This window comes from Bos indicus x Bos taurus, chromosome 6 (genome assembly GCF_003369695.1).
Source record: "Bos indicus x Bos taurus breed Angus x Brahman F1 hybrid chromosome 6, Bos_hybrid_MaternalHap_v2.0, whole genome shotgun sequence".
NCBI classification, from domain to species: domain Eukaryota; kingdom Metazoa; phylum Chordata; class Mammalia; order Artiodactyla; family Bovidae; genus Bos; species Bos indicus x Bos taurus.
In genome coordinates this window covers 66,499,715-66,524,453 of record NC_040081.1, presented here as the reverse complement: position 1 = coordinate 66,524,453, position 24,739 = coordinate 66,499,715, and the positions used below count along the sequence as shown (strand labels likewise).

General features: G+C 40.3%; 1 protein-coding gene across 1 annotated transcript in view; it reads left to right on the top strand.

Annotated features, from left to right (window-relative positions):
- CORIN (corin, serine peptidase) overlaps positions 1 to 24,739 on the top strand; it is a 308,663-nt gene that overhangs the window by 181,595 nt on the left and 102,329 nt on the right. The window contains exon 6 of the mRNA XM_027544426.1: positions 15,673 to 15,786. Within this exon, the coding sequence (XP_027400227.1) occupies positions 15,673 to 15,786 (114 nt within the window). The remainder of the gene's footprint in view (positions 1 to 15,672; positions 15,787 to 24,739) is intronic.

Here is a 24,739-nt window from a genome sequence, read left to right as displayed (position 1 = left end):
TTACTTGTGTATAAGATGTAGGTTTTATTTCCCAAAGCAAGTTTATAAAGTATAACTCCCCTAAATGTTGGAGTAATTATCTCTGAATTTAGAAATCTCTGCCTGCCTGATAATAATTCCTGACAGGAGGGTCAACTATAAACATCGAGTTTCCAAATTTTTTATGTTCTTTGGAAGCTATGTTTCTGCATTTATTTGCATGAAATAATAAATAGCAGATTTCTGTCATATATCTTATTTTCCAGTGGGTTTTTTTTTTTTTTTTAATACAAAATTGGCTCTTAGAGCCCTATTTAAGACTTTTAGACCCTAAAACTTGAGGTAGTAAACTTGTATATTCCCTTAATTAGACAATATCTATTTGAAAGTTGTTTCTCTCATTTCAGAAAATTTCCTTTCTCTTCTCTTTCTCCACTGTTGAATGAATAGAGATTCCTTTTCAAAGAGTTTCTTCAGACTTCTGCTTGGCAGTCTATTTCTGCCAGTCTCTGACCATAAAGCTTGACTTCCTGCTTTTTACTCTGCTCTTTCTTTACTTTCTCCCCTGTCTAATTAGATTTAAAATCCACTGGCCACGGTTTTGTCTAACTTTATTTTATACTGTGATTTTACTTGATTTTACTTGTGTTGGGTGATGACATGAGCTGCTTTCTAAACTCTATTTCTATCCCTTCTGCTATCAGAGTGCTTCCAGTTACGAATCTATTTTTGTGTCCTGCTAATGATTTTTAGATAATTTTACAATGACTGTTATTTTTTTTTCCAGAATGATAGATCTTTCATGCTGTTGGACAGGCAATAAGTATACTTAACTCTATTTTCAGAAATTTAAGGTGAAGGCCAGCTGGCAAAGTTTCCACTCAGTCAAAGCATAGCTTTATTTCAGAGGGGGAAAAAAAAAATGAGTCAAGGAGTAACTCAGTCTTAAGGACATTTAATTGGGGGAGTTGTTTTGAACTTGCTTTGAACATTGGTTTGGCAGAGATGGTTTCTCACTAATAAAAACAAGTTATATAATAGGCGCTGAGTTGGACTGTAGTGAGGGGATTGGTTTTACCTTGTCTTTGCTGCAAGGTGTTTGATCAGATCCTAAAGGAGGAAACCACATGGCACTTCTATTTTTAGAATATCTAAGTTAAGAACTCTCTCAGTGCATTTATACAACAGGCATTACTGACCACCTAAGATATACTACCTTGGAACAAAGATGTTGAAAGGTACTAATGGAAACATTTGCTTCCTCTGCAATGAATGAAAAAATCTGTGTAATAGATGTGTGTGTTATCATCTGTGCATTCTCAGAAAAGGGAGAGCAGCCTTGAGGAGAGAACGATTGAGCAGAGACTGTGTGATCACCCAGGGCAAGGCAGCATGGTGGAAGTGTGTGAAGGGGTAGAGACATCTCCCAAGATTTGGAGGGGGCCTGGGCTTTGGCCTGTCCCTTATGTAGCAGGGACTGGTGAGCACTTGCTGGGGGGAAGGACAGGGCTCAGAGAGGAACAGCTCGGTGGGGCAGCCAGGAAAGCTGACATCAGGGACCAGGGCCCTGGCACGACTGTGGTGAGGCAGTGACATGGCAGAGCACCCTGTCTACCATGAGGGCTTAGCATCATGAACCCCTCAGCTATTCTCTAAGGAATTAAAGCTAAGCCCCTTCCTCTAATTTTAATCCTTGTACCACCTAAGGTGGGAGAGGCCCCCTGAAGCATGCCTGAGTACTATTTCTTTGCACTTTTTTGAGTGGGGGAGTATGTATTAATTTGATTTAGAAAAATAGTGACGCGGCATTTCTTGCCCCGTAGTGTGAGGGAGTTAGACCCGCACCCACTGCTCCTTCAGGAAGGGCTGCTCTGAGCTCACTGTGGCCCTAGGTCTCAACTCTCACATGTATTTCTCCTGTTTTAGACCTTTCCTGAACTCCCCGCCTCCCACACCTGCCCCACTCTGAAGGTTACTTATCTTGTATCCCCTTCTTTCAAGTTTAAGTAAAATGAAAAACCAGTCTATAATTAAATTCAGGGCTAAGTATTCATTGCCAAGAAAATGAAGTAAAATGTAAGCTCTCTTAGACATGAACTGAACACTTAAAATCTTAAGGGTGAAGGGGTTTTCAAATTTGTTTTTGGCAGCAGAAACCCATTTCAAAGGAAATTATACATAGACTCAAATACATAAACCTCCTCCACTTCAATCAGAGAGTTGAACTCTCTGGTAGAACTCTGTGGTTGAAGTGGAGGAGGGTGACTCAGACACCCCCTTCATCCATGGTGTGGCCCCAAATTCCCTTTCCTTGGTACCCTGGAGTTCATCTAAAAGCCACCATGTTAGCCCAAGGAATGGGTACTGTGGGTGGAGGTGTTGGGAGAATGTTAGACACACTATCACAGGTCAGTGGGGAAGATTATTTTAGGTAGAAGGGCCTTCGATACTCATTGTTCTAACATAGGAACAGATGCTGCTCAGAAGCCAGACTTGTCCGTGGGTTTGAGTGAGTGTCCTGCTAGAACACAGCACGACTCTCCTATTTCACCAGCAGTTTATTCCTCTAGCAGTTAAAAGGACAAAATTGTAGGATACCTATTGCTTATCCAGGTAGAACCAATAAATAGGAGCAATCATGTACTCCTGCTAGGTACCTTAAATTCTCAGTCTTCATTTACTCATTTAACAAATATTTAATTCCACTCTAGACTCAGTACACAACGGTGAGAAAAACTGATGAAGCTCCTTCTCTCAAGGAGCTTACATTCTAGAAAGGAGAGAGTATAAGCAAACAAATACATATCTTCTGCTAATATCAATTATATGAGTCATGAAGTAATAGGAATTCATTTGAGTCCTGATGGGGCTATTAGAACTGACTAGCACATGTACCTCACATTTAACGGGTGTCTAATAGATGAAGAAGAGGAAGGAGAGAATGAGAAGGATTACAAACCTTGGAAGATAGATACTTCTGAGGAAGTCACATTGCAGTGATGGGGTTAAAGGGACAGGCAGCTATAATACAGGCTTCAATTTATATTATAAATATATTCCTGATGTTAATGATCCTCCATCCCTGAGCTCCTGTATCTTCAAGAGCGGTAATAGTTTTTTTGACCTGTGGCAACCTGGAGGCAGAACTTAATACCACTCCATGCTCCCTGCAAAGACTGTACTCACACAAAAGCATTAAAAACCACATTTCTGGGGAGGAGCCAAGATGGCGGAGGAGTAGGACGGGGAGAACACTTTCTCCCCCACAAATTCATCAAAAGAGCATTTAAACATCGAGTAAATTCCACAAAACAACTTCTGAATGCCGGCAGAGGACATCAGGCACCCAGAAAAGCAATTCAACTCTTCGAAAGGAGCGCGACTGAACAAAGAGAAGAAATACAGCTCCACCCATCAGAACACCGACACAAGCCTCCCTAACCAGGAAACCTTGACAAGCCACCTGTACAAACCCACACACAGCGAGGAAAAGCCACAATAAAGAGAACTCCACAAACTGCCAGAATACAGAAAGGACACCCCAAACTCAGCAATTTAAACAAGATGAAGAGACAGAGGAATACCCAGCAGATAAAGGAACAGGATAAATGCCCACCAAACCAAACAAAAGAGGAAGAGATAGGGAATCTACCTGATAAAGAATTCTGAATAATGATAGTGAAATTGATCCAAAATCTTGAAATTAAAATGGAATCACAGATAAATAGCCTGGAGACAAGGATTGAGAAGATGCAAGAAAGGTTTAACAAGGACCTAGAAGAAATAAAAAAGAGTCAATATATAATGAATAATGCAATAAATGAAATTAAAAACACTCTGGAGGCAACAAATAGTAGAATAACAGAGGCAGAAGATAGGATTAGTGAATTAGAAGATAGAATGGTAGAAATAAATGAATCAGAGAGGATAAAAGAAAAACGAATTAAAAGAAATGAGGACAATCTCAGAGACCTCCAGGACAATATTAAATGCTACAACATTTGAATCATAGGGGTTCCAGAAAAAGAAGACAAAAAGAAAGACCATGAGAAAATACTTGAGGAGATAATAGTTGAAAACTTCCCCAAAATGGGGAAGGAAATAATCACCCAAGTCCAAGAAACCCAGAGAATCCCAAACAGGATAAACCCAAGGCGAAACACCCCAAGACACATATTAATCAAATTAACAAAGATCAAACACAAAGAACAAATATTAAAAGCAGCAAGGGAAAAACAACAAATAACACACAAGGGAATTCCCATAAGGATAACAGCTGATCTTTCAATAGAAACTCTTCAAGCCAGGAGGGAATGGCAAGACATACTTAAAATGATGAAAGAAAATAACCTACAGCCCAGATTATTGTACCCAGCAAGGATATCATTCAAGTATGAAGGAGAAATCAAAAGCTTCTCAGACAAGCAAAAGCTGAGAGAATTCTGCACCACCAAACCAGCTCTCCAACAAATACTAAAGGATATTCTCTAGACAGGAAACACAAAAATGGTGTATAAATTCGAACCCCAAACAATAAAGTAAATGGCAACGGGATCATACTTATCAGTAATTACCTTAAATGTAAATGGGTTGAATGCCCCAACCAAAAGACAAAGACTGGCTGAATGGATACAAAAACAAGACCCCTACATATGTTGTCTACCAGAGACCCACCTCAAAACAGGGGACACATACAGACTGAAAGTGAAGGGCTGGAAAAAGATTTTCCATGCAAACAGGGACCAAAAGAAAGCAGGAGTAGCAATACTCATATCAGATAAAATAGACTTTAAAACAAAGGCTGTGAAAAGAGACAAAGACGGTCACTACATAATGATCAAAGGATCAATCCAAGAAGAAGATATAACAATTATAAATATATATGCACCCAACACGGGAGCACCGCAATATGTAAGAAAAATGCTAACAAGTATGAAAGGAGAAATTAACAATAACACAATAATAGTGGGAGACTTTAATACCCCACTCACACCTATGGATAGATCAACTAAACAGAAAATTAACAAGGAAACACAAACTTTAAATGATACAATAGACCAGTTAGACCTAATTGATATCTATAGGACATTTCATCCCAAAACAATGAATTTCACCTTTTTCTCAAGCGCACATGGAACCTTCTCCAGGATAGATCACATCCTGGGCCATAAATTTAGCCTTGGTAAATTCAAAACAATTGAGATCATTCCAAGCATCTTTTTTGACCACAATGCAGTAAGATTAGATCTCAATTACAGGAGAAAAACTATTAAAAATTCCAACATATGGAGGCTGAACAACACGCTGCTGAATAACCAACAAATCACAGAAGAAATCAAAAAAGAAATCAAAATTTGCATAGAAACGAATGAAAATGAAAACACAACAACCCAAAACCTGTGGGATATGGTAAAACCAGTCCTAAGGGGAAAGTTCATAGCAATACAGGCACACCTCAAGAAACAAGAAAAAAGCCAAATAAATAACCTAACTCTACACCTAAAGCAACTAGAAAAGGAAGAAATGAAGAACCCCAGGGTTAGTAGAAGGAAAGAAATCTTAAAAATTAGAGCAGAAATAAATGCAAAAGAAACAAAAGAGACCATAGCAAAAATCAACAAAGCCAAAAGCTGGTTCTTTGAAAGGATAAATAAAATTGACAAACCATTAGCCAGACTCATCAAGAAACAAAGGGAGAAAAATCAAATCAATAAAATTAGGAACAAAAATGGAGAGATCACAACAGACAACACAGAAATACAAAGGATCATAAGAGACTATTATCAACAATTATATGCCAATAAAATGGACAACGAGGAAGAAATGGACAAATTCTTAGAAAAGTACAACTTTCCAAAACTCGACCAGGAAGAAATAGAAAACCTTAACAGACCCATCACAAGCACGGAAATTGAAACTGTAATCAAAAATCTTCCAGCAAACAAAAGCCCAGGTCCAGACGGCTTCACAGCTGAATTCTACCAAAAATTTAGAGAAGAGCTAACACCTATCCTGCTCAAACTCTTCCAGAAAATTGCAGAGGAAGGTAAACTTCCAAACTCATTCTATGAGGCCACCATCACCCTAATACCAAAACCTGACAAAGATCCCACAAAAAAAGAAAACTACAGGCCAATATCACTGATGAACATAGATGAAAAAATCCTTAACAAAATTCTAGCAATCAGAATCCAACAACACATTAAAAAGATCATACACCATGACCAAGTGGGCTTTATCCCAGGGATGCAAGGATTCTTCAATATCTGCAAATCAATCAATGTAATACACCACATTAACAAATTGAAAAATAAAAACCATACGATTATCTCAATAGATGCAGAGAAAGCCTTTGACAAAATTCAACACCCATTTATGATAAAAACTCTCCAGAAAGCAGGAATAGAAGGAACATACCTCAACATAATAAAAGCTATATATGACAAACCCACAGCAAACATTATCCTCAATGGTGAAAAATTGAAAGCATTTCCTCTAAAGTCAGGAACAAGACAAGGGTGCCCACTTTCACCATTACTATTCAACATAGTTTTGGAAGTTTTGGCCACAGCAATCAGAGCAGAAAAAGAAATAAAAGGAATCCAAATTGGAAAAGAAGAGGTAAAACTCTCATTATTTGCAGATGACATGATCCTCTACATAGAAAACCCTAAAGAGTCCACCAGAAAATTACTAGAACTAATCAATGATTATAGTAAAGTTGCAGGATATAAAATCAACACACAGAAATCCCTTGCATTCCTATACACTAACAATGAGAAAACAGAAAGAGAAATTAAGGAAACAATTCCATTCACCATTGCAACGAAAAGAATAAAATACTTAGGAATATATCTACCTAAAGAAACTAAAGACCTATATATAGACAACTATAAAACACTGGTGAAAGAAATCAAAGAGGACACTAATAGATGGAGAAATATACCATGTTCATGGATTGGAAGAATCAATATAGTGAAAATGAGTATACTACCCAAAGCAATTTATAGATTCAATGCAATCCCTATCAAGCTACCAACAGTATTCTTCACAGAGCTAGAACAAATAATTTCACAATTTGTATGGAAATACAAAAAACCTCGAATAGCCAAAGCGATCTTGAGAAAGAAAAATGGAACTGGAGGAATCAACCTACCTGACTTCAGGCTCTACTACAAAGCCACAGTTATCAAGACAGTATGGTACTGGCACAAAGACAGAAATATAGATCAATGGAACAAAATAGAAAGCCCAGAGATAAATCCACGCACATATGGACACCTTATCTTTGACAAAGGAGGCAAGAATATACAATGGATTAAAGACAATCTCTTTAACAAGTGGTGCTGGGAAATCTGGTCAACCACTTGTAAAAGAATGAAACTAGAACACTTTCTAACACCATATACACAAATAAACTCAAAATGGATTAAAGATCTCAACCTAAGACCAGAAACTATAAAACTCCTAGAGGAGAACATAGGCAAAACACTCTCTGACATACATCACAGCAGGATCCTCTATGACCCACATCCCAGAATATTGGAAATAAAAGCAAAAATAAACAAATGGGACCTAATTAAACTTAAAAGCTTCTGCACAACAAAGGAAACTATTAGCAAGGTGAAAAGACAGCCTTCAGAATGGGAGAAAATAATAGCAAATGAAGCAACTGACAAACAACTAATCTCAAAAATATACAAGCAACTCCTACAGCTCAACTCCAGAAAAATAAATGACCCAATCAAAAAATGGGCCAAAGATCTAAATAGACATTTCTCCAAAGAAGACATACAGATGGCTAACAAACACATGAAAAGATGCTCAACATCACTCATTATCAGAGAAATGCAAATCAAAACCACTATGAGGTACCATTTCACACCAGTCAGAATGGCTGCGATCCAAAAGTCTACAAATAATAAATGCTGGAGAGGGTGTGGAGAAAAGGGAACCCTCTTACACTGTTGGTGGGAATGCAAACTAGTACAGCCACTATGGAGAACAGTGTGGAGATTCCTTAAAAAACTGGAAATAGAACTGCCTTATGATCCAGCAATCCCACTGCTGGGCATACACACTGAGGAAACCAGAAGGGAAAGAGACACGTGTACCGCAGTGTTCATCACAGCACTGTTTATAATAGCCAGGACATGGAAGCAACCTAGATGTCCATCAGCAGATGAATGGATAAGAAAGCAGTGGTACATATACACAATGGAGTATTACTCAGCCATTAAAAAGAATACATTTGAATTAGTTCTAATGAGGTGGATGAAACTGGAGCCTATTATTCAGAGTGAAGTAAGCCAGAAGGAAAAACACCAATACAGTATACTAACGCATATATATGGAATTTAGAAAGATGGTAACGATAACCCTGTATACAAGACAGCAAAAGAGACACTGATGTATAGAACAGTCTTATGGACTCTGTGGGAGAGGGAGAGGGTGGGAAGATTTGGGAGAATGGCATTGAAACATGTAAAATATCATGTATGAAACGAGATGCCAGTCCAGGTTCAATGCATGATACTGGATGCTTGGGGCTGGTGCACTGGGACAACCCAGAGGGATGGTATGGGGAGGGAGGAGGGAGGAGGGTTCAGGATGGGGAACACATGTATACCTGTGGTGGATTCATTTTGATATTTGGCAAAACTAATACAATTATGTAAAGTTTAAAAATAAAATAAAATTAATTTAAAAAAATGTTTAACAAAATGTTTAACAAAAAAACCACATTTCTAATGATATCGATGAACCTATTTTCAGGGCAGGAATGGAGATGCAGACATAGAGAATGGACTGTGGACATATCAGAGGAAGAAGAGGGTGGGAAGAATTGAGAGAGTAGCGTTGACATATATACACTAGCATGTGTAAAATAGCTATCTAGTGGGAACTGCTGTGTAGAATGGGAGCTCAGCTCAGTGCTCTGTGATGACCTGGAGGGATGAGGGTGGGGTGGGAGGGAGGCTCAATAGGGAAAGGATGTATGTATACTTTGGTTGTTTCACATTGTTATACAGCAAAAACCAAAACAACACTGTAAAGCAATAATACTCCCATTTTAAAAAGCACATTTGTTTTTTGCCCCACTTCCCTTGTAGTTTACTGTCCCATTGGATTATTCTCTTCTGGAGCAAACGTGTCCTTTCATTCTGAGTTACTTCCTCTCCTCTCATTCTCTCTCGAACGTATGCCATCAGACTTTTGTTCTCACTGCTCCATTGAAACTGCTCTTACCTGTGTCCCCATTTCTCAGTTTCGTCTTACCTGACCCATCAGCAGGTCCCTTCTGGCACAGCAGATCACTTCGTCCTCTTTGATATCTTCTCCTTCACTTGGCTTCCAGGATAACACATCACGTGCTGGGTTTCCTCCTACTGCCTTCTCAGCCTCTTTGCTGGCTTCTCCTCTTCCCTGTACCCGTTACTCATGGAGTAGTTCAGCCCTCATTCATCTTCTCTGCCCCATCTCGCTGAGTCTCACTTTTCTCTCTCTCCACGAACCATTCCCCTCATGATCTCAGCCAGGCATTACTGGCTTTAAATTGATTTGCTGATGACTCATACTTTTATAGTTGTAGTCCTGTCCTCTTTCCAGGACTTTGAACTTATGTATCCAGTTTTCTCCTCAGCATTTCCACTTGGGTGTCTACTTGACATGTCAGACTCAACATGTCCAAATTGTAACTTCTGATCTTTTTCCCCTGTAGTCTTGCTCCTTCAGTTGTCTTCCCCATCTCAGCAGATGACAGCTCCTGTTGTTTGGCTGGATGGAAACTTAAAGACACCATTGGCTCTTGTCTTTCCCTCACAACTCTCATCTAATGGGCCAGAAAACAGTGCTGGTTCTACTTTCAAAGTATGTCCAGCATCTAAAGATGTCTTGGCCTCTCCACCATTATCCCCTCTGAGCCCCTATCATCTCTTTTTGGATTAAATCCAGTAGGCTCCTACCTATTATCCCTACTGCTTCTGTGGCTTCTCTGGAATATTTTCAGCACAACAAGCAGAGATCCTTGAAAACATAAGTCAGATCATGCCACTCTTCACTCATCAAGTCACTGTGTAATGACTCTTATTATCTAAACTACAAAATCTTTGCAGAGGCTTGTGTTTGGGCCTTCCTGTCTTCTCTGCCTCATCCCTTGCTTCTTCACCCCTTTACTGTCTCTGCCTTAGCCACTTGGTCTCCTTGGTGTTCCCCATACCTGCCAGCTGTGTTCTGGCCTGACGGTCTTTGCTTCTGCCCTGAAATCTTCCCCTGAGATTTCATTAACTCCCTCCATCTTTGAAGGTGCTATTCAGATGTCAGCTTTCAATGAGGCCTGCCCTGGCACCCTAATTAACTTGGAGGCCTATCCTACCCCACACCCACATCTGCTATCTCTCTGTTGTACTCTTTTGCTTTATGGCCCTTATCATATTCTAACCTAATATATAATAATTTTCTTATTTATTATGTTCATTGATATTATATTCTCCATAGAATATAGTCTTTACAAAGCAAGGGATCTTTCTGTATTCATGCTCCTAGAGGAATGACAAATTGGTTAAATAAATGAGTGGAAAAAACTTAGAAAGCAACATAATCCTTGTCAATTCCATATGGCAGATAGGGGAAGTGATTACACCTCCCACTGACAACTTGAAATGTCCCTTTAGATATTTCTGTTTTCCGAAAGGTCTTCTCTACATTGTGCCTCGGGGAGATTCAACCAAGTTTTTAATCTCTCTTTCTCTCCTCCAAGACATTGCCCGACTTCACTGGCTCCTCTCTCTCTATGCGGATTTCATTCTTTTCATACAGAGCTTTCTGTAATCCATCCATACCTACTCTAGATTTCTTGAAAGTGGAAGTGTGAATCTCTCAGTCATATCTGACTCTTTGAGACCCAATGGACTGTGGCTTCCAACAAAAGGAAGGGCCTTCCAGTTCACATGACTTAGAGGGCAGAGTAAAGACAAAGTTAATTATTGAGCACCCACTTGGATTTCCTCTCTCCTTTCTCACCTCTTGGGCTTCTGTCCCTTGGTTGGAAAGATGCCCTGGAGAAGGAAATGGCAACCCACCCCAGTATTCTTGGCTGGGAAATCCTATGGACAGAGGAACCTGGTGGGCTACAGTCCATGAGGTCGCAAAGAGTGGGATACAACTTAGCGACTAAACAACTACAACGCTCACCTCTTACCTTTCACTGCACTCCTTTTATCAACCTATTGTAGGGAAATACAATTCTCTCTCCAAGAAGTATTCTTGTCTCACCTCATTCTTTTTCATATGGTCGAGTAGCTTTGTAAAAGGTAAGAGCAATGGTGGTTTATAGTAACTTGATTTTGAGCAGCATGTGGAATGAAGGGCTGACAAACTCGGTCAGTAGAGGCTCAGGCGATGTGTGCCAGGTTGCTTTACTCTTCAGAGGTAGAGTTGAATTTGAGCTTTAGGCTTTAAGCAAGGACTCAAAGGCATGGTGAATGAGGATACTTTGCAGGCAGACACCAGTGAGTACTTTCTGAGAAAAGACTCTAAAAGTTAACAAGCAAAGTAATGAGAGGATTTGCTGATATACATGCTGTATTACAGACAGAGAGACCTGAGAGGCCTGGAAACAATTGCAGAAAATCTGAAGTTTGTTTCAGGCTATAGGTGTTATTTCAGCAGTTTGTTATCAGAAGCAAAAAGACTGAAAAAAGCGGATCATCCTCAGGGGTATATACTCTTCAGAATCCATGAGATTCTGAAGTCCAAGTGATTCATAATTGTCCTCTTCATTAAGATATGTAAACTATCTTAAGCAATATATCTTTGTATACTGCTATTAGTGTATTAATATTAATTGTCATATGTATAAATGGAAGTAATTTTGGTGATGAAGCATCTTTAGTTAGTAAAATTTCTTTATTAGGTGATGGTCAGTAGAATATATGCTACATGAAGGTGAAGTCGTTTTGTTTTCTTTACTGCTGTATCTGGCATTACTGCTAGAGTAATGCTTAGCATATAGGAGCTAGTTAATATTTTCTCAATCAATGAATGAAACTGCCATTGATCTAAAGTCCAATTTATACACAGAATTATAGATGATGTTAATGAAAATGATGTCAAGATTGGATAGCATGACTTCACCTCTGGGAATATCCCTTTGTCATCTTAAGGACTCAGTCTAAAGGCTATTGGAAGATGATTGTTACAAGACAGTGACATTTATGGTTGAAAATCTCTCCAAAAACATGCTAAGAGCTCTCTCAGGGTGTTTTCTAAAAAATTGAGAGCTCACAAAGAATGTCATCTCATCTGGTCTAGTTTACCTGAAGGACAGATTATTTATCTTTTGTTTAGAAAGAAAAAGGCAAGTTTGAGTTTTTACCTGAACCTGGTGTCCTTGAACTGAATGCCTGTCAACTGTGCAGAGAGTGGCTATGGTGTGAAGGATTGGATCTAGAGCCCAGACCTCACAACTCTGGGGTGTTTTCATGTATTCTTAGCTCCATGGCTTTGGGCAATTGCAGTCTTAAGCACACAATGCTCTAGTTTCTCTTTTGTAAACTACCACTTACCCTGAGGAAGTTGTGATAGAATTCTTACTTGTGTAGTTATTGAGCTCTTTAGAACTTCTAAATGAGATATGTCTGAAATGTTTTGCTAGTTGAACTGTTTTACGCAAATGCAAACAGTTTTACACAAAAGTTAAGATTCTGAATACAGGTTAAGAAGACATCAAACAGAAGGAGAAAGTACAAAGCTATCCTAACTGTACAGAAAATATTGATTAATGAAGCTGTGAATGAACATCCAAAGGACTTGCAAAGGGAGAATAAGAATAAAGAAACAATTTTCAGTGTCTTAAAATCAGGGACAGCCACTTCTCCAACTGAGAAACCACACAAAAGAAGTCAGTTTCTGCTGAATCAGCAAAGACACGGGATATCAGTAATCAAAACATGTCAGCAATTCCATGTTTTAAATTTGATCCAGATTTTATAGAACCTTACACAAGAATGGCTTTATTGGAGTAAAATATATGGGGGTCTTAGAGATGAAGCCTAGATGTTAGGAGCTATTTAATGTTGAACTTTGAACCACATTTCCCAAGGAATCATCAAACCACAATGTAGGGAATGCAGTCATTCTTCTGAGGGGTTGCAGCTGCTGAAATGCAGACAGATGGAATTTCTGCACTTTCTAGTGTGGTACAGAAACAATCTCACAATAGGATGCACACTTCTTGAAAACTTTCTCTTAACCCTAAAGAGAGGCTATTGTATAGACTGGCCAGTAATATCTTTACTGTTTTGGTTTTTCATTTTATATCTGGTTTCCTGTATAGTCTTGAGGAGTTTCTGTCTGTAGCTAGAGGAGTGCAATTCTGGGCTGAGTCCTCTCAGTTCAGTTCAGTTCAGTCGCTCAGTCATGTCTGATTCTTTGCGACCCCATGAACTTTCCCAAGAAGGCATGCCAGGCCTTCTTATCCATCACCAACTCCCGGAGTCCACCCAAACTTATGTCCGTTAAGTCGGTGATGCCATCCAACCGTCTCATCCTCTGTCATCCCCTTCTCCTCCTCTAAGACCCTATAAAGCTTAAGCTTGTTGCATGTCTTGGCAGTTGAAATCCATAGATGCCATTTGTATTGATTCAGAAATCATGGGATATAATGGAAATCCAGATTTTCATTGTTGATATTTTGAAGGTTACACATGAATTACCATCATAAGAAACATACCAAATTGACTGGTAGTTAATGTTCAACAGGGCTTCCCTGGTGACTCAGATAGTAAAGAACCTGCCTGCAATGGAGGAGACCCAGATTTGATCCTTGGGTCAGGAAGATTCTCTGAGAAGGAAATGGCAACCCACTCCAGCATTCTTGCTTAGAGAATTCCATGGGTGGAGGAGCCTGGCAGGCTATACCCATGGGGCTGCAAAGTGTCATGTATAATTGAGCGACTAAGACATTTGCACTTTCACTTAATGTTCAACAAATTGAAACTCTGATTCTTTGATAGCATTGCAAGATAATCCATTAATTGCATTTTTCCTTTGCCTTGTGGCAATATATTGTGCTCCACTGAGATGGAAGTGACTTTTTCCCTTTAATTAAGAACCTCCTGAGTGCCAACCACTCTGCTGGGGAATGTGGAACATGTAAGCGTCATGGACCTTACTGCCTGGAATGTTCTGTCTGAAGTTTTCTGTATTTCAGTTTGTGAGTTAAATGTTCCCTATTTCCTATTTCCCTTTAGTTAGACAACAAGATTCATCTCATCAAGGAATACACAGTTCAGGGAATGGTGACAGTGGCCAGGCAGGTGACCATAGGCTGATTCTGCTAACTTTTGTGGAAGGGAGAGAGAAATATTTTGGAGGCTTATATTTATTTTACCATTACTCTGAATTCGGATCTCATGAAAATAAGTTGAGTTTTTCTCTGATTATAAACATAAGACATGATCATTATAAGAACACTTGTAAAATACAGAATAAAATACAATGAAGAAAATAAAAATTGCTTTCAATTTTAATACCAGAGATAATCAGAGTAAACTTAGATATGTTAATACTTCTTTCTAGGCCAAATTGTATTATGCTTTTTTAGAACCAGATGGTGTTTTTACAATTAAATTATCCTGAACTTTGGTCCAGGACTTTATTTTTTGCAATATAATTTTCAGTGGCTATAATGGTATCCCTTATATGTAGTACTAAGATTTATGTAACCAATCTTCTATTATTGCATAGCTGTTATTTCAGTTTTCGTCTTATAAACCATGATGGTATTAATACCCTTAAATATAAAAACTTGGACTTATTCATGATGATTTACTTTGTATGAAGGCCAAGAAATAAGATTGCTGGGCCAAAGGTTATACACAATTAAAAGGCATTTGATACAAATTGCTAAATATTGAAGTGTATTTTAACACCCATTTTGTTGAATTAATTTGTCCTTTAAGTAATGGTCTCCCTTAGAAAAATCTTTCTAGCTTCTTCTCCCACATTTTGTGTCTAATGTAATTTTGAAATAATTGAATATTTGTTGAATTTTGAGAAGAAAAAGAACATAATATTTAAAGCAAAGAATACCAAAGTGCAACCGTGTTAAGGAAAAGAAAAGAAAGAAAATATTATTAGCCAATGTTGTTTCACATTCCTTATGCCAAAATAGGCTCTGACATTTTTAACTGGCATTTTTATTAAGCCAAGTTAATAAATACATTTCAGTACAAGGCATAGGGTCTCTATGCCTGTGTTCAAGCACATATCAACTATTTGTAACTAACTTTCTCTGCATGACATTGTTGTAGAAGGATTTTAAATGTTTGTTCAATAAATTTCACTTTGAAATAATTTTCGGTTATTAAAAAAAATACTCCCATTCAGTATCTTTTCGCACATAAGTTGTGCAATAGACGAGGCTGCTCCCTTGTGCTATGAAAGCCCACTGGCGAATTTCCTTTCACTTTTCTCAGGCAAACACTTTGTATTCTTCTCAGGTAATTTTACAATTAATGTTCTGGAAAGCCAGAGAGGAATTGGTGACAATGAAACCGAGGGAGTTGGGAAACACATCTGTTGAACATCAAGAGAAGGTTTTCTTTCTGTTCTTTATTTCTCCTAATTAAAAAAAAAAACCCTCTTATTTATTTTGACATTGCTTTTCTGCCTCTCTCCTTTTTTTTTTAGCGCTCTGCAGAGGGGGCGAGAGCTTTCTGTGCACCAGTGGCATCTGCGTCCCCAGGAAACTGCAGTGTAACGGCTACAACGACTGTGATGACTGGAGTGACGAGGCTCATTGCAGAATGTGACAGGCGGTGTGGGGGTTGTCTGCAGGGTTATGGCTTCTATTCAGGGGCCTGGAAACCAGAGCATTCCGTTGTCTAGTCCTGACAACCACCCGGTGCTTGGGTGGACTGCTGTTAGTTTGCCTTTCTTTGGTGAGCAAAGTGTTTATCTTCCCCCGCCCCACATGACAGCTGCATGTTTGCACACCTTCAAAAGCCTGATTCCATTAGGAACTTGACAGCTAGATGTGCTTTGGAACAGGTCGGGCTCGAAGTGTTTTTCCTTCAAGTATCTTAAAATTGGAAAAAGGCTTTTCATTTATTTTCTTTGGGTGAGGGTTTTTGTTTTTAAAGTTCTAAGAGTATAAAGGTCAACTTTTTTAAAAAAAAGAAGGATATTTTTAATAGGAACATTTTTTACCCTCATGATTTTTAACATTCATGACACAGAACACTCAAAATGTCTTGTTTGTTTATGCTTCCTCTCAGCCTGGAGAGAATTAAGGCACGAACCAACTGTTCTGCATCTATGGATCGGTAGATTCAGCCTTTAAACATCCTCCACTTTCTTATCATTGATTTAGTTAGTTGTTTTGACCAAAAACGGTGGTTTGTCCAATATTGTATGTGTTTGCTTGAGCTGCCTTACAAAATACCACAGGCTGAGACTTAAACAACAGAAATGTATTTTCTCACAGTTCTGGAGGCTGAAAAGTCCAAGATCAAGGTCCGACAGGGTTCAGTTTCTGATGAGAGTTCTGTTCCTGGTTTGCAGGTAACTGCCATATGCCTGTGTAGTCAAATAACCTCTTTGGGGGGAATGCAAGAGAAGGGGAGAAGGGGAGAGGAGGGAGGAGAGAGCTCTCATGTGTCTCTTCCCCTTCTTATAAGGGTATCAGCTCAGTTGAATTAGGGTCCCACCCACTGATCTTTATCACTACTTCACAGGCCCTATCCCTCATGTTGGGGATTAAAGCTTCAACATGTTGCTGAAACTCAGCCTCTGTTCACTGGTACAGAATAGAAACACAGAACACACTTTTGGGTGAAATAGAAAAGAGTAGCTTTAATTGCTTTGCCAGGCAAAGGGGGCCTCAGTGCACTAATGCCCTGAACTGTGTGACCCACCCTGGAGCGGGTAGTGAGGAGTTTTATAGTGTTTAGGACATGATCAGCTCATGGATAGGTCTTGGATTGGTTGGCATCAGGTAAGTTTCAAGCCTTATCAACCTTCTGGTTTCAACCAGTCTAAGGTCTGTGTTCTTGTGGTCAGCAGTTTTCATCTGGAGGGGGTCTTCTTCCTGTAAAAGCAACTTATGAGTGTGTGTCAGGCATTTATCTGTACCTTCCAGGGAACTGGGAGTTTGGTAATTCTGTTATGTGACAGAATTGTAGTCTAAATTGTTACCAGTTCCCCAGCCCAATAGCTGTTCTTTGTTTCTGCTGCTGCTGCTAAGTCACTTCAGTCGTGTCCGACTCTGTGCGACCCCATACACGGCAGCCCACCAGGCTCCCCCATCCCTGGGGTTCTTCAGGCAAGAACACTGGAGTGGGTTGCCATTTCCTTCTCCAATGCATGAAAGTGAAAAGTGAAAGTGAAGTCGCTCAGTCGTGTCCAACTCTTCGTGACCCCATGGACTGTAGCCTACCAGGCTCCTCCATCCATGGGATTTTCCAGGCAAGAGTACTGGAGTGGGGTGCCATTGCTTTCTTTGTTTGTACATCTTCACATTTCCCAGTCATTAACTCTTGAGTCAGACAAAGACAAGGGCACAGGGCTTGTACACAGTTTCAAATCTATAAATTTTGGGAGGACACAGCCTTTCAGTCCACATCAAATATATATTCAGATCTCAAATTGGTTTGCAATTATGCAACAGATAAAATGGAAAAATTAGCCTCAAGAATACATTGCAGGATCTGCTTCCAAAACAAGCCCATATGCAATGGTGTTTGAATTGCTTTTTAATGGTTATATGACCAGCAATTGTTACTATAGGAAAAGCTGTGTTTTCCTTCCTGAAGGAGTTGCCAAAGCTTTATAAGAGCTCCTCTCAATTGCTCACCTCAACTGAAAGATTCCTCTGGTGTGTTTACCAGGCAGGCCAACTCTTCTTCCACATGAAGGCCATAACTTTTGAAAGGCAGTATGTTGTGGTAATATTTAGTTAGGGTCAGTATTTCCCAAACTGGTATTTTATAGTACCTGAGTCTTGAAAAATGCCTGGAAAAAAGCATGAGAAATGATGTCTGTCAGATCTCATTTGCTTCAGTCATGTCCAACTCTTTGTGACCCCATGGACTGTAACCCACTAGATTCCTCTGTCCATGGGATTTTCCAGGCAAGAGTGGGTTGCTGTTTTCCCCTTCAGGGGATCTTCCTGACCCAGGGATTGAACCCATGTCTCCTGCAACTCCTATACTGGCAGGGGGATTCTTTTACCACTGAGCAACCTGGGAAGCCCTGATCTACTTCCTAGAGACTTAGAGTACATATTTGCTCACTAAAGTTTCTGATAAATCCCAGGTTTTTTTTTTAAAACATTAATTTTATCTTAACTTGGTATTTCCTCAAAATTCTTTGTTTACATATGACCTCACATTGGAGAAGGCAATGACACCCCACTCCAGTACTCTTGCCTGGAGAATCCCATGGACAGAGGAGCCTGGTAGGCTGCAGTCCATGGGGTCACAAAGTGTCAGACACGACTGAGCGACTTCCCTTTCACTTTTCACTTTCATGCATTGGAGAAGGAAATGGCAACCCACTCCAGTGTTCTTGCCTGGAGAATCCCAGGGACGGGGGAGCCTGGTAGGCTGCCGTCTATGGGGTCACACAGAGTCGGACACGACTGAAGTGACTTAGCAGTAGCAGACCTCACATTTATTCATGCATTTATTTATTTTATCTAATATCTAACATCCTATAGAATTTCAGTTATGTTGCTCATATTTTGTTAGAAATGTTTTCACTAAGATATTTGTTTTTATAATTTGGAATTCTCTCTTCAGAAAAACCTATGGTACATGATTGTACATAAAAAACATTTTTTATGGGACGTATATTTACACTGGGCTTCCCAGGTAACACTAGTGGTAAAGAACCCACCTGCCTGTACAGGAGACTTAAGAGACATGGATTCACTCCCTGGTTGGGATGATCCCCTGGAGGAAGGCATGGCCACCCACTCTAGTATTCTTGCTGGGAGAATCCCATGGACAGAGGAGCCTGGCAGGCTACAGTCCACAGGGTTGCAAAGAGTCGGATACCACTGAGTGTCTGAGCACATATTTACATTAAGTAATATTGCTAGATGAGAGATCTGACAGAATGTGATCCACTGGAGAAGGGAACGGCAAACCACTTCAGTATTCTTGCCTTGAGAACTCCATGAACAGTATGAAAGGGCAAAATGATAGGATACTGAAAGAGGAACTCCCCAGGTCAGTAGGTGCCCAATATTCTACTGGAGATCAGTGGAGAAATAACTCCAGAAAGAATGAAGGGATGGAGCCAAAGCAAAAAGAATACCCAGCTGTGGATGTGACTGGTGGTAGAAGCAAGGTCTGATGCTGTAAAGAGCAATATTGCATAGGAACCTGGAATGTCAGGTCCATGAATCAAGGCAAATTGGAAGTGGTCAAACAAGAGATGGCAAGAGTGAATGTCGACATTCTAGGAATCAGCGAACTAAAATGGACTGGAATGGGTGAATTTAGCTGAGATGACCATTATATCTACTACTGCAGTCAGGAATCCCTCAGAAGAAATGGAGTAGCCATCATGGTCAACAAAAGAGTCTGAAATGCAGTACTTGGATGCAATCTCAAAAACGACAGAATGATCTTTGTTCGTTTCCAAGGCAAACCATTCAATATCACAGTAATCCAAGTCTGTGCCCCAACCAGTAATGCTGAAGAAACTGAACTTGAACAGTTCTATGAGGACCTACAAGACCTTTTAGAACTAACACCCAAAAAAGATGTCCTTTTCATTATAGGGGACTGGAATGCAAAAGTAGGAAGTCAAGAAACACCTGGAGTAACAGGCAAATTTGGCCTTGGAATACGGAATGAAGCAGGGCAAAGACTAATAGAGTTTTGCCAAGAAAATGCACTGGTCATAGCAAACACCCTCTTCCAACAACACAAGAGAAGACTCTATACATGGACATCACCAGATGGTCAACACTGTAATCAGATTGATTATATTCTTTGCAGCTAAAGATGGAGAAGCTCTATACAGTCAACAAAAACCAGACCGGGAGCTGACTGTGGCTCAGATCATGAACTCCTTATTACCAAATTCAGACTGAAATTGAAGAAAGTAGGGAAAACCACTAGACCATTCAGATATGACCTAAATCAAATCCCTTATGATTATACAGTGGAAGTGAGAAATAGATTTAAGGGCCTAGATCTGATAGATAGAGTGCCTGATGAACTATGGACTGAGGTTTGTGACATTGTACAGGAGACAGGGATCAAGACCATCCCCATGGAAAAGAAATGCAAAAAAGTAAAATGGCTGTCTGGGGAGGCCTTACAAATAGCTGTGAAAAGAAGAGAAGCGAAAAGCAAAGGAGAAAAGGAAATATATAAGCATCTGAATGCAGAGTTCCAAAGAATAGCAAGAAGAGATAAGAAAGCCTTCTTCAGCAATCAATGCAAAGAAATAGAGGAAAACAACAGAATGGGAAAGACTAGAGATCTTTTCAAGAAAATTAGAGATACCAAGGGAACATTTCATGCAAAAATGGGCTTGATAAAGGACAGAAATGGTATGGACCTAACAGAAGCAGAAGATATTAAGAAGAGGTGGCAAGAATACACAGAAGAACTGTACAAAAAAGATCTTCACGAGCCAGATAATCATGATGGTGTGATCACTGACCTAGAGCTAGACATCCTGGAATGTGAAGTCAAGTGAGCCTTAGAAAGCATCACTACGAACAAAGCTAGTGGAGGTGGTGGAATTCAGGTTGAGCTATTTCAAATCCTGAAAGATGATGCTGTGAAAGCGCTGCACTCAATATGCCAGCAAATTTGGAAAACTCAGCAGTGGCCACAGGACTGGAAAAGGTCACTTTTCATTCTGATCCCAAAGAAAGGCAATGCCAAAGAATGCTCAGACTACCACACAATTGCACTCATCTCACATGCTAGTAAAGTAATGCTCAAAATTCTCCAAGCCAGGCTTCTGCAATGTGTGAACCATGAACTTTCAGATGTTTTAGAAAAGGCAGAGGACCAGAGATCAAATTGCCAACATCTGCTGGATCATGGAAAAAGCAAGAGAGTTCCAGAAAAGCATCTATTTCTGCTTTATTGACTATGCCAAAGCCTTTGACTGTGTGGATCACAATAAACTGTGGAAAATTCTGAAAGAGATGGGAATACCAGACCACCTGACATGCCTGTTGAGAAATCTGTATGCAGGTCAGGAAGCAACAGTTAGAACTGGACATGGAACAACAGACTGGTTCCAAATAGGAAAAGGAGTCTGTCAAGGCTGTATATTGTCACCCTACTTATTTAACTTCTATGCAGAGTACATCATGAGAAACGCTGGACTGGAAGAAACACAAGCTGGAATCAAGATTGCTGAGAGAAATATCAATAACCTCAGATATGCAGATGACACCACCCTTATGGCAGAAAGTGAAGAGAAACTAAAAAGCCGCTTGACGAAAGTGAAAGAGGAGAGTGAAAAAGTTGGCTTAAAGCTCAACATTCAGAAAATGAAGATCGTGGCATCTGGTCCCATCACTTCATGGAAAATAGATGGGGAAACAGTGGAAACAGTGTCAGACTTTATGTTTTTGGGCTCCAAAATCACTGCAGATTTCATGACTGCAGCCATGAAATTAAAAGACGCTTACTCCTTGGAAGGAATGTTATGTCCAACCTAGGTAGCATATTCAAAAGCAGAGACATTATTTTGCCAACAAGGTCTGTCTAGTCAAGGCTATGGTTTTTCCTATGGTCATGTATGGATGTGAGAGTGGGACTGTGAAGAAGGCTGAGCGCCAAAGAATTGATGCTTTTGAATTGTGGTGTTGGAGAAGACTCTTGAGAGTCCCTTGGACTGCAAGGAGATCCAACCAGTCCATTCTGAAGGAGATCAGCCCTGGGATTTCTTTGGAAGGAATGATGCTAAAACTGAAACTCCAATACTTTGGCCACCTCATGCGAAGAGATGACTCATTGGAAAAGACTCTGATGCTGGGAGGGATTGGGGGCAGGAGGAGAAGGGGACGACAGAGGATGAGATGGCTGGATGGCATCACTGACTTGATGGACGTGAGTCTGAGTGAACTCCAGGATTGGTGATGGACAGGGAGGCCTGGTGTGCTGAGATTCATGGGGTTGCAAAGAGTCGGACACGACTGAGCGACTGAACTGAACTGAATATTGCTATGGATTTGGGAGCAAATATTATACAAAGCACCTACAGTAGTGATTTTAAGTGGTTCAATAGAATTATATGCAGTAATGGGAGTTACAGTGGAATATCTTGTTTATCCCCTAATTATGGCCCTTGTTGTGTCATATTCAAACTCTACAGGTGCCTCTACCTCTGAGGTAGGCCAACACTGGCTTCGTCTCCCATTGCATGGAACATTACACTCTAAACAGTAAGAGGAGCTTTCTGCTGCATTTGTTGAAAGAGTACATTTTCCCAGTCAGTCACTGAACAAGAAGGTATTATTATTATTCTGTAAGGTAGTCAGCAATGTCCCAGGAGTGGAAGAGTTTATTAAGGAAGATACAGGCTTTCCTTCCTCATGAACATACTTCAAAAACCATTTGGCTTGGTTCGTTGAGGAAATACATCCCTTCAGAATACTTGTTCATGAAAATAGTTAGACATTGAAAGCTTTGCATGCAATTATTGCTGACCTTACGAGGACATCAGCCTCTGCAACTTAGCATGCCAGGGCCTGTGGTATTGCAGCGTGTGTGTTTATGGAAGGGGCCACCCTCCTGTTGTCACCGTGCTGAAGTGAAGGAATAGTGTCATGTCTGACTTAGGGCATGGATCAGAGCTGGAATGCAGCCCACAGATACTCCCAAGGGGAGAAGGAGGTTTTTGCTGGACATTCCCAGTTGGAGCTCAAGGATTTACCATGTTCTGAGGGTTCTGACAGGTACAGGAGGAGGACTGCCTTCCTAGGAAGGAAGGGAAGGGGTTTGCTGTTTGAGTGAGTTCTCAAATCAAGTGTGCTGGGGAAGCATTTACCTACATGATGTGGTTTAATTTTCAGCAAAGGAAGTATTACTCCTTTTTGTTCAGGTACAGAGGTGAAGCTCATGGCAATGAAATAATTTGCCAGTGGTTCAAAGTGCCAGATTTGAACCCACTCCCGAGTGGGTCCAAATTAAATTAATTTCTCTTAATGCTGCTTTTGACTTGCCAATGTCCAGAAAGTGCAAATTTGGTGAATGATTGTTCTCAGATCATTCATATGACAGGAAAATGTTTAGTTTGGGTGCTCTGTTACGTTGAGGGAGATAATTGTCTATTACAGTGGCTCACCAGGTATCTGGGACTGCTTACTGACCTCCTCACAACTCATTTTGTTGTGTTTGTTGATCTCTTCCTTGTGTGTGTTAGTTGCTCAGTCATGTCCAACTCTTTGCGACCCTGTGGACTGTAGCCCACCAGGCTCCTCTGTCCATGGAATTCTTCAGTCAAGAACACTGGAGTGGGTTGCCATTCCCTTCTCCGGGGGATGTTCCTGACCCAGGGATCAAACTCAGGTCTCCTGCATTGTAGGTGGACTCTTTACTGTCTGAGACACCAGGGAAGCCCTGTCTCTTACTTAAGTATTGGTAAAATGGACAGGTATCCAACTGCTGAGAAGGATTTTTGTCGTATAGAGAAAAAATTTTTGAAAATTAGGACGTGATTTTAAAATTTTTAGTTCTGTGACTTGAAATAGGCTACATCTCACCCCCTGGTTTTCCTTGTCATCAAGACCGGCAGCACAGTAGCATCTCCAGGAAGCCGCACTTGCAGAAATTCGAGCTCTCCCAGTCTGGAGGCGGCGCCCAGACAGCAGTCCCTTTGTGAAACTCTGCCAGTGACTCTAGTGTGCAGTCAGGTTTGAAACCACTGCACTAGAGGGTGTCTGGTGTCTCTTTTGTTGCTAATATTCTATCATCTTATGATTCTATAACCAGCTCTAGAACAGCATCCGATATGTAGCAGGTGCTTAGCAAATGAAAAAGCCTCAGAAAGTGGGTTGTCACAGGGAAAAGAACTGCCACAAAGTCCTCATACTTTATGCCATGTAAACCAATGTCAAATAATTTCAGGAGTCATTCACTCTGAATTTGGGATAACATTGCTTGTTACCCCATTTATTTTTGTGTACTGTGGTACAGTAATTATACTGAGTTAACTAAATATACTAGTTAGCATAATTAGTTATACACAGATAATAATACGAGGTCTTGAGTCAGACTGCCTGGGTTCCTATTTCTTTCTTTCCTCCTTTCTTTCTTTTTGGCTGTGCTGGGTCTTCCTTGCTGTGTGGGCTTTTCTCTAACTGTGGCAAGCGGGGACTGCTGTCTAGCTGCAGGCTTCTCACTGCGGTGGCTTCTCTTATTGTGGAGCATGGGTTCTAGGGCATGCAAGTTTCAGTAGCTGAGGCATGTGGGCTGAGTAGTTGCAGTTCCCAGGCTCCAGAGCACAGGCTCAATTGTTGTGACACGGTTGCTCCAAGGAGGACTAGGGATTGAACCCGTGTCTCCTGCATTGGCAGGCAAATTCTTTACCACTGAGCCACCAGGGAAGCTCCTCCTATTTCTTCTTTATCATTTCCTGCCTCTGTAAATATGGCAAGGTACTCAGTCTCTCTGGGGTCTCAGTGTCCTCATCAGTAAAGTGGAGACAATAAATAATACTATTATACTAACTATCTCTAGAATTGTTGAGCAGAATAATGAATCACTAGATGTCA